The sequence below is a fragment of the Euphorbia lathyris genome, chromosome 10 (assembly GCF_963576675.1).
Source record: "Euphorbia lathyris chromosome 10, ddEupLath1.1, whole genome shotgun sequence".
Lineage (NCBI taxonomy): Eukaryota > Viridiplantae > Streptophyta > Magnoliopsida > Malpighiales > Euphorbiaceae > Euphorbia > Euphorbia lathyris.
Genome location: NC_088919.1, coordinates 26,659,056 through 26,669,910, shown reverse-complemented (window position 1 = coordinate 26,669,910; position 10,855 = coordinate 26,659,056). Strand labels below are relative to the sequence as shown.

Sequence of the window (10,855 nt, the reverse complement as noted above, 5' to 3'; positions counted from 1 at the left end):
ATAGGAAGATAACATAAAAACCCTTAAGGTGAATCATCTTCCTCAAAGATAGGAGGATAACATGAAAAAGCCCTTGAGACAAACCATCTTCCTCAAAGATAGGAAGATGACATAAAAAACTCTCGAGGCGAATCTTCTTCCTCAAATATAGAAAGACAAAGCCCGTGAGGCTAAAACACTTCCTCAAAGATAGGAAGATAAAAAAAGGACAAGGTTGGCCATCTATCCTAAAAATAGACTCAGAAATGCAAACACATGCCAAATAAAGAGCAGACTTTGGGATACAAGCATCTGCAAAATAAAAGAGAAAACTTTGAGACACAAGCATATGCAAAATAAGGAGCGGATTTATAAAAGGAGAAATTGTACTATTATAATAGAGAAAAGGAAATAGATTCTTTCCTATTACAAAAAATAATTTTTACAACAACATTTCAGGAGGCAGTTGAGTCTTGCGCATCCTTGCATCCGTAGTTGGCGAAGTAATCACCATGACATCCTTACCGTTGTTAGCATGAGTCTCTAAAGTCTCGCCTTTTCCAACTAGCGAAGCTTTTGGACCTTCAGCCGAGACAAATGAAGCCTGTATATGACCTTAGAAGCATCCTTCAAAGTATCATAATGAAGAGCTTCTTCGATGGAGGGAACGTTGATAGGGGTCAAAAAACCCTATCTTTAGGTATGGTTTTAGGACGATTTTAGTTTACTTTTTCGCTAATAAGCGAGCAATTCTCGCATTTATATGCATTTGTTTGTGTTAGTTAGAATTTGTATATGTTCTATTTACTTTTGTGGTTTAAGCTCGTTTTTTTTATCGTTTTTGGGCAAATATCGCCAAACTAGCATGTATGTTAACTTTCAATTATCTTTTATGGCTAAATGATCCATCAAAAGTTGCACCAAACAGAGTGTTTACTCAAAACAAGCGATTGGTGGGTCAATTTAGCCTCGAAACTAATGTCATTTGGAGTTTACGTGCGTGTGCAGGTCAAAATAAGAACGAGTTCGGGTGAAAATCGCATCTTAGGGACATGCGACAGTCACGCGGGGCGTTTGGGCATGTTTTGCTCGTCGAAACTGGCCTTTTTAGGCCAGCTTGGCGAGCTGGCACTACCAGTGCGACGAGCTGACCGACGAGATGGGAGTTGCCAGCTCGGTGAGCTGGCAGTAGGGGGCTAGCTCGCTGAGCTAGCTCACCCAGATCGGTGAACTGACCTGTGACTGATTCCCGGCCCTATGATACCACGATCGGTCCCCACTCTTCCCACCTGTAAAAGGAAACAAATTAGGTCAAATACGGGGCCCGAACCACAACTATAAATAGAACTTCTATCTTGTAAATTAGATATCTTTTCATTATTGTAAAAACCCTAGCCTTCCCCCTTGAAGAATCCTCTCCACCTCCTCCATCTCCTTCAACCTCCATTAAAGATCATCTGAAGCTCCGTTCACCGAGGATTATTTAAAGTTCATCCTTAAGGCCTAGGAAGACGCCTGCATTGGTAGACAGGTTCCCTGAAAGGGATTTTCTTTCTCTTTTATATTCTATTTGCCTCTGATCCATGTTATGAATCCTAGGCTCATTGTATCTTCGTGACAATACTCTTCACCTTTAATAATATTATAGTTTTTTTTTGCTCAATTGGTTTATTGATTTCATCTTTGTCTTACGGTTTGTTTGATTGGTTTAACTCATTCATAAATCCAAAAATTGAGTTGGCACATATTGCGAGCTGAATCTGACCTAGTCAGAGCCTATAAGATTGACGACCTTATAGATGATTAAGCCCAAATTACTGAGCCTTAGAGCTAGTTTCGGCCTTACAAGGGAATCACAAACTAGAAACCACAGAAGGATAAGTAGGGTTAATCGCCATGCTTCTTGAATAGTAAGTGGATCCTCTTCTACTGTGAATGCATAAAAGTCAGAACCAAAGTCTTTAGAGACTCCAGGCCTCTTACTTCTCCTAGGTTCAGATTCCTCACTCTCCTTTTGCACTACAGGTCAAACAGCAGGCATGTTACTAGATGATGCACCCCCACTATTTCTCAATTTAAAAGGAAATCTATCTTCGTAAAAGTCAGCATCATTTGACTCCAAAATAACATGTGCATTCAGATCATAGAACCTATATATTTTGCTATTCACAGCATATCCAATAAATACACATTCATAAGCCCTACTAGTAAGTTTGACTCTCTTATGGTCAGGAATCCTAACATAAGCCAAACAACCCCAAGTTCTAAAATAGGATAGGCTATGTGTTTTATTTTTCAAGATCTCATAAGGGGAGATTTTGCTTTTTGACTTAGGGACCCTATTGAACACATAGCAAGCAGTCAATAAAATTTCTCCCCACCAATGTGAGGCAGCACCTAAAACTAAGCATAGTAGCTACTACAGACTCGGTAAGTGTCCTATTTATCCTTTCAGCCTTTCCGTTCATTTCTGGTGAATAAGGTGTAGTGGTTTCATGTATAATACCATGTGATTTATAAAAATCAATAAATAAGCTAGAACCATATTCTGTGCCTCTATCACTACGAAGTCTCTTAACTTTCCTATTGCATTGATTTTCTATTTCAACTATGAACAATTTAAACATGTCAAACGCTTCACTTTTATTTTTCATCAAATAAAAAAAAGTAAAGTCAGAACAATCATCAATAAAGGTTATAAAATAATGCTTGTCATTTCTAGTCAACTTTCCATCTAATTCACATATATCAAAATGAATTAACTCTAGAGGTTCAGAATTCCTAATAACAGATTTATGAGGTGTTTTTGTGATTTTTACCTGACTACAATAATCACATTTAAGAAACTCATTTAAATTCAACTTTGGAATTAATCCTAGGTTACTCATGTTCTTAATGATACACTTATTAAGATGACAAAAGCGCGCATGCCAAACATTAAAAGTACACAAGGTGTAAACAGAAATATTCACTTTATTAATCTCAACATTCAACTTAAACATGCCTTCAGTTGCATAACCCTTTCCTACAAACACATTGTTCTTAGTCAAAGTAAATAAATCTGCCCATATAGTCTGTGTGAAACCAGCCTTGTTGAGAAGATAGCCCGAAATCAAATTTTTTCTCATTTCTAGATTATGCATCACATCCTTCAAAGTTAGGGTTTTTCCAGATGTGAAGTTCAATTCCACATTACTAATTCCAGCAACAATAGTGGTATGGGAATCACCCAACATCACTTTCTTATCTTCGGTCACAGCAGTGTATGTTTTGAACATACTTCTATCATAGCAAACATGGCGAAAAGCACCCGTGTCTACATACCACCCATCTGATCCACCTATGAGGCTGGTCTAAAAAATCATTACAACAAAATTATGTTGCTATTCAGTCAGGTTAACACTAGGAGTAGTGTTTGGCCTATTCCTGTACATATGACCTGGTTTCCCACAATTAAAGCAGAGGAAAGCAGCATCATTTCTAGGTGTCTGTTGTTGTGGCCTATTTTGGTTCCTTTGAAAGTTCCAATTCAGATTAACTCGGGTCTTGCGGGTTTGGATTGGTTTGCGGTTCTGATTCTTAATTTTTTTGAACAGGTTTCAGAATAACAGTGGATCTTTTGGTGTTATTGGAAACAATAAGCACTTCTTCTTTTAAATCTTTTTTTCGAGCTTCCTCTTCAATTCAGATGCGAGTAATCAGATTTTCCATTGAAAATTCTTTTGTTTGTGCCTCAAAATATTTTTAAAATCTTTCCAGGAAGGAGACAATTTGTTAATAATCACAGCAACTTGAAATTGATCATTTAGAGGCATACCTTCTGAAATAATTTCTTGTGCTATTTTTTGTAATTCATGAGATTGAAACTCCACTGATTTGTCATCAGTCATCTGAAATTTGAGGTAGCGACTGACATCATCTTTTTTCGACCCAGCGTCCTCTGTGTCATACTTCCTCTGCAGAGCTTCCCAAATTTCTTTGGCAGTTTTTTTTTCAGCAGTATAGTAGTGATACAAGTCATCTGCTAACCCATTGAGGATATAATTTTTGCACAGAAAATCCGTTTCTGTCCATTTTTCAGCAGCACGAATGTCAGCACGAACATCAGCACCAGTAGCATATTCACGAACAACAGACTTCTCAGAACTCAGAATAGAAGCCACTTTTTCGTGGTGAGGTAGAACAACATCTTCTTTCTCCACCTTTGGAAGTGAGCACCTTCAAACCGGAATGACTTGTTGATTTCAGCAATCCCATTTGATTGTTCGGTAGCCATATCAGCAGTAATTGAATCGTCTTAAAATTGTTGGAACTGGAACTGGTAAAACAACAAAAGACCGAACAAAAAGAAATGGGCAAAGTCGCGGACTAAGTCGCTTTCTTTAAGACGTTCGCGGAACTGTCGGAAAATTGCAAGCAGTGTAATTTCTGGTGGCCTCTAAGATAAAACAACCCTCTGTAATATGAATTCGTATTGCACCGTACAAATTCGTTTCTGTCTACACTCAATAATTTGTTAATTATCGAAAATGAATGAATTAATTATGTCTATAAATCAGTCTCTCACACATATTTATACAGAAAGAGGGTGGGAGAGAAATCAGGAAAGATGGGTTGAGAATGTATTCATCTCCTCAAGTACATGCATCAATCAATAAATTGTGATAATAATTAATAAAACTGTGAGAAAGGAGAGAAACAAAACCTTGGATGAGAGGAAAAATAACAAAAGTGCCATGAATAGTTAAAATCATAGTGGACAAAAAAGTAGACCTGGCAATTATCGTGTTCGAGTCGTGTTCGTGTCGTGTCATTTCGGGTTCGTGTCAAAAAGAGTAAACCCAAACCCAATCCAAAAACTTTCGTGTCAAAGTCGTGTTAACCTATTCGGGTTAGTGTCGATTTCGTGTCGTGTTTTCGGGTTACATGTAATTTTGTTATGCGTATATATTAATAATAACTCTTAAAAATATAAGAAGATTTGGTACTGTTTTTAAACATTTTATATCATTTTTAGATTAGTATGCTAACAATAATTATCGAAAAGTTCGATAATATCATGTTAGAGGGTTATGTAATGTGTTTATAACAATTTAGGAAATTCAAATTAATATTTGCAATTAATAATTATAATTTTATTATCTTTATTAATAAAGTGACATAAAAAACATGAGAGAATATAACAATAATTTTCAATATCCGTGTCATTTCGTGTCGTTTTCGGGTTCACATATCAACACTAACCCAACCCAAAAATTAGCGTGTCAGTTTCGTGTCAACTCAAAAATGACCCATTACCTATTAAGCTCAACACTAACACTAAAAATCCGTGTCGTGTTCGTGTCGTGTAATCGGGTCGTGTGTCATTTTGCCACCTCTACAAAAAAGGAAGCTGCGTTGAAAGGTGGGGAGGGGAAAGAGTAGCACGTGGTCCCGATAGAAAGATCAACCAAAGCCAAAGGCTATGGAGAAAACTCTTATAACCCTTTTTCCTTTCTTCATATTTCATTTTTTTTTTGAAGCTAGCTTTTCTTGTTTTTTCTATTAATGATTTATTCATTTATTGGATAATACCACATTCGACAGACATTTTTTAATTAATACTTTAGAAAGTTTTATGCATACAATTGATAATGTTTTAAAAATCGGTCAAGACAACCGCTTGTTTTAGGTAGGAATTTCCACAAATAGTTTTGATTTTTCTTAAATCGAGCGATCTAAATCGTTTTACCGATTTAGCCATATATGCGCACATAGACGGCTCCAAACGAATCTATATGGCCCTTTTAAAAAACCGATCTTAAATTTTATGTCAATTTTTAAAGAAAAATTAAATTTAAAGGAAAAAACTAAGACTATTAAATATTATTTTTCTGGATATTAATGTTATTTTATTGATATATTTTTAATATTATTTTGTTGATATATTTTTATTTTTTAAAAAAAGTTAATGTGTATATATAGAGTAAAGTTTATATTATAAAAAAAGGAGGCTTGTTGAATTTGAGTAACGTGTAGAGTATAATCTTAAAAGTAGAATATAAATAAAAGATTTGGAGACGAAAGAAAGAACAATGAAGGCCTTAATGAAAGAAAGTAGGTACTGTTTGTTGAGAGGGACGAGTGCCTGTCGTTAACCATTTCAACTGTGGCACTGAAAACCATGGCGTTTTTATTGGGGACACACTCTAATTAATATGACATTTGACATTTGACATTTCCCTTTCTTTTTTTACTAAATTCCATACCCTATCATCCTTTTAATTCTTTCTATTTTAACTCCACTTAACTAATTTCCACTTAATGAAAGATCACAACTTTAACATTAAAATCACAATATTGAAGAGCCTCCAAATGATTTATGACTAAATTTATCCATTTCTCACTATTCAGTTCGATTTATAAACGATTTGAAAATTGGTTTAAAAGCTCGGAAATAGGCTTAATTGTAGATTCAGGAAGTTTGATTATATTGTTCATGAACATGTTCGTGAGTAAATTTGGTTCGATTTTTTTTAATAATAGTATTTTCATAAACAAAGAAATGTAAAACGAACTAGTTTTATCTAAATTTTAGTTTTATAAGTTTGAAAACTATGTAGCTTTATATTAAAAAAATTTCAAATAAATATAATTAATTAATATAAAAAAATGAGTTATTAATAAACAGTTCACGCAATAAGATGCGTTAAATTTGTAATAAGTGGAGCATGAAGATGTGAGTATTTGTGCACTTTCCATCCTTATTGTAATCTTTGGGTTAATTAATTAAAAAGGGTATATGTTTATAAATGAGCGAAAGGAAAAAGGTGTATATGACAGCTTGTTTGTATTTAGAATATTAATTAAAGTCTCATCTCATCTCATCATTATACATACTCAATTGTAAACCAACGGTCACATGTCCAGTCCAAGTTATGATATGATGTCGCTATGAGGAAGTAGTGATTAAAGAGGAAACTCACCATGTACAAAATTCAATTTTACAACTAAATCTTTCAAACAACCAAACTTCTCACGGTGTTGCCCATGAATCCAATCATCCCATTAATTAATTCTATGCAACAACAACACTTGTTAGTTGGGCGGACACTCTTCTTCGAAATTACTCTTAGATTAGTCTGAGATTCATGGCAATTTCTATTTTTATATTTTTTTTATATACATACAATTAAATTAAAATAACAAATATAAAACGATTTAATTCATAACTCCAAAAATATGTCAATAATAACATTTTAACACTAATTTCTCTGAAACAACTTAAACAACTAAAATAATGTATGTAAGTAATACAATTTATTAAAAATTAATGAAACAATGTCTTTAAATCTTAAATCATATTATAGAAATAAGTAGAGAATCCAATTGAAATCAACTATCTAAAAAATAATAAACACAAACACCGACAATCATGCGATAATATTCAAAATTGAATTATAATAAAGCAAATAAAAAATAGAATATATATATATATATATTTGTTCGAATCGCCACTTAGGCGCCGCGCAAGGGAAAAATAGGAAAGACTTGTCAATTTTAGACCGGTACCGATTTTTTAAACACTAATCTATCTAAAATATCATTAATAAATTAATTTACTTATATTCAAACTCTAGATGTAATCTTATTTTAAGTTTATGCTAATATATATTGTTTCTTTTTGGTATTTCTAACAATAATTATAAGATATCAACATAAGAGATTCAAAAAAAAAAAAAGAATGAGTGTTTTTTTTTTCTATATGTACCAAGGAGAATATCATGAGATGTTATTGTCTCTGATGCAAGAAGAAAATTGAAATTAAGTTGTTTTGACTATAATTGAGTATAGGAATGGGATGTTCATCATTTTCTCTCTTCCGGGGAATCTTCATGTATATAATGCAGCACATGGACTGGACTAGTATTATTATAAAAACCAATGATGGTGTCTCCTTTTTTTTTCTTTTTTTTTTCTTTTAGAACAAATAAAGATATAAGAAACATATTCACCACATTAATTAATTAACAGATATGACAACATTAATTGGTTAATTAATTAACTTAGGAATATTTAAAAAGAAGAAGCAAAAAGAAATGAAAGACTATCATATCATATCATTCTCCTTCTCCTTCCCCTTCAGTTGTAGCTGAGGACATGTAACTCATGGCGAGTGAGGTCTCATCGGAAGGCAATGGGGGCGGAGCAGGTGCTTGAAAATGTTGCTTGCAAGCTTGGCAAGTGATTTGCAAAATGGTACAAGTGATTTTCTTTGTAGCTTGATCTCTTAAAGCATGAGCTTTCTCGAGTTCAACCTGCGCTTGTTGCCTAATCCGTTTTGCATTTGCAAATTCGAGTTCTGCAATTTCGAGTTGTCTCTTTGCTTGTTGTCTAGCTTCCTCAGCATAAGCCTTTTCAGCCATAGCTAATCTCAATTGCTCACTAGCAAACTCCTTCATTTTGGCTGCTTCAACACTAGGATTGGGATTAGGAATATCATTACTATTTGCATCCAAATCCGAGCCTATTGAAAGCTTCAAATTAGTTTCCGAAGATGGTAGGAGTTGAAGTTCAAGATTGTGATTGTGATTGTGAGTGGAAGTAGAAGCATGATTTCTATCAGAAGATGAGTATAAAAAAACAGGTTCAGTCCGAATGGGCATTGCAGGCAAAGGGGTGATGCTGAAATTGGCGTCACTTGAAGGGCTAGTGCTTGAAGCTGTTCTAGAAGAGCAGGCAGGCTGTAATGCTTGTAATTCCGGCTGACTTCGCCTTACTGTGCAAGCATCTTGGTGTTCAATGAAGCTTTCAACCCTGAAGTTAATTACCAAATCAACTTCAATATACTATTGTTGGAGTGTAGGGTTCATAAGAAACATTCTATTGATTATGCATATATATATATATATGTTGGACTAGGTTTAACATATTAAATTAATTAATAGATATTGTCATATGACTAATTGAGTATTAAATAAAAGAAAGAAATTAGGGTTAGTGAACCTGGAGAAGACTCGACCACAGTCGCAAGAATGACCTCTAGTACCACAAGTTTTGAGATGAGCTTTGTAATCAGATTGAACAGCATAACCTTTAGAGCACTTGTCGCAAACCCACTGCTTGTGATTGCTATGTTTTCTCCGAAAATGTTTTTTAATTCCGACGAGATCTCCTAGAGCATGACAAGGATGATGGTGCAAACAGCTGGGTTCAGGACAAACATAAACTCTCTTCTTAACTAGTTGAGTTTCTCTTTTCAACAATTTCCAAGGGACTTTATGCCTTCTTCTATGCATTTGAAGGTTCTGATCTCTTTGAAACCCTTGGTTACAGATCTCACAAACATATCTATCTGATTCAAGCAAAGTCCGTGGAGATAGAGAGACAACCTCTGCATCTGGATCTACATATAAAAACAATAATTAGAAGAGGAATCAATATGAAATTAAGGGGATGGGAAAGGGAATTATATATATATACCAGGAGTTCCCGCAGGTTTTCTTTTCCTTTTGTTGGAGATGCCATTAGGGAAGGGATCAGAAGGAGAAGGAGAAGGAGAGTTGTGAAGCATGTATATGTTGTGAAAGTGAGTAGAGTAGTGGGGTTATTCAGCTTTAAAGTCAGAAAGAACGTGGATGGATAACAAAAGAAATAAAGGTTTCCTCTTGCTTTCTGCAACACAACTTTGTTTAAGCTTTTCTTCTCTTTCTCTTTCTCTTTCTCTTTTATGCAACCAGTTTTATAGAGAGAGAACAAACAAAAAAACATCCTCTACACAACAAAACAAACACTCATTATTCATATCACACTGTAATTTGCATGAATAACTACAGCCCACACCTCTCTTACACGTCACCTCACCCTTCCTTTCTTTTTTACCAATCTCTCTTTTTTACTTTTTCCTTTTTCCTAGGCTTAATACATATATACACACCTAAACTTCACAAGTTTTGTCTAATGGCACCCTGAACTTTCAAATAACCTATCACACACCTATAGTTGCCTTTAAAAACCTATCGCACACTTATAGTTATCTTTAAAAACTTATCGCACACCTATAGTTGACTCATTCGGACCTCCTACACACAAAATCGTTGATTTTTCGTCTTTGACATATGAGGTGGCATACCGAACGAACTCCCGCGCTTTTCTTCTTTTCTATAACACGCATACCACCTCGTTCGTTAAAGACGAAAGATCAACGATTTTGTGTGTAGGAGGTCCGAATGAGCCAAGTATAGGTGTGTAATAGATTTTTAAAGCCAAATATAGGTGTATGATAGGTTATTTTAAAAGTTCGAAGTGCCATTAGATAAAACATGCCAAGTTTAAGGGCGTAAATATGCATTAAGCCTTTTTCCTACATCTCTTTGTGTTTTTCTTTATGCTTCATCTTCCCTTTCCTTCCAATTCCACTTTTCATCTTTTATTTACCTATTAATTTATTAGGTAAAACTTTGATCTTTTTTAACACTATGAGCGCCCACGGAACCCGATTATCCTTTTTTATGGTTTCGTTTCAGCAAAAACGATTCTGTGTTTAATATTACACCGTCACTTAACGTTTTTAATGACAACACGTGGTGTATCCCTCCGGTGCATGTCTATTTGTTTATTAGTGTGTTTTTATCATGTTTTCGAACTAATTTTATTATATCGAAAGTCGCCACCCGAGATTAATATCTGGGAACATATGTTCGATGACATACAGGTTCACACTATGTCATATTTTCAAAGTTGGGTTCGTGAATTAAAACGTTCTAAGGGTTTGATTGATAAACTCGTAGAATTGTCTTTCGTTAGAATACCATTTATAATCTAAATCATTTTCCGTTTATATCATTTATACCGTGGGAAAGTAATAAATAAATACGGAAAGATTAAATAAATTACA

General features: G+C 34.4%; 1 protein-coding gene across 1 annotated transcript; it reads right to left on the bottom strand.

Moving 5' to 3' along the window:
• Nucleotides 1-7,957: 7,957 nt before the first annotated feature.
• LOC136209999 (zinc finger protein SHOOT GRAVITROPISM 5-like) lies at nucleotides 7,958-9,708 on the bottom strand. The gene is made up of 3 exons (XM_066001657.1): nucleotides 9,442-9,708; nucleotides 8,965-9,364; nucleotides 7,958-8,775 (listed from the first exon to the last, which is right to left on the bottom strand). The coding sequence occupies exons 1-3, from the start codon at nucleotides 9,530-9,532 to the stop codon at nucleotides 8,079-8,081; spliced, it is 1,188 nt and encodes a 395-aa protein (XP_065857729.1). The 5' UTR covers nucleotides 9,533-9,708; the 3' UTR covers nucleotides 7,958-8,078.
• Nucleotides 9,709-10,855: the final 1,147 nt, after the last annotated feature.

Bases quoted from the DNA above. Each gene is read 5' to 3' on its own strand.
- LOC136209999 (XM_066001657.1), bottom strand. From the start codon at position 9,532: ATGCTTCACAACTCTCCTTCTCCTTCTCCTTCTGATCCCTTCCCTAAT. The intron at 9,365-9,441 runs GTATATATATAT...TTTTATATGTAG, and splicing joins AAAACCTGCGGGAACTCCTG to ATCCAGATGCAGAGGTTGTC. The intron at 8,776-8,964 runs GTTCACTAACCC...AATTAACTTCAG, and splicing joins TGTGGTCGAGTCTTCTCCAG to GGTTGAAAGCTTCATTGAAC.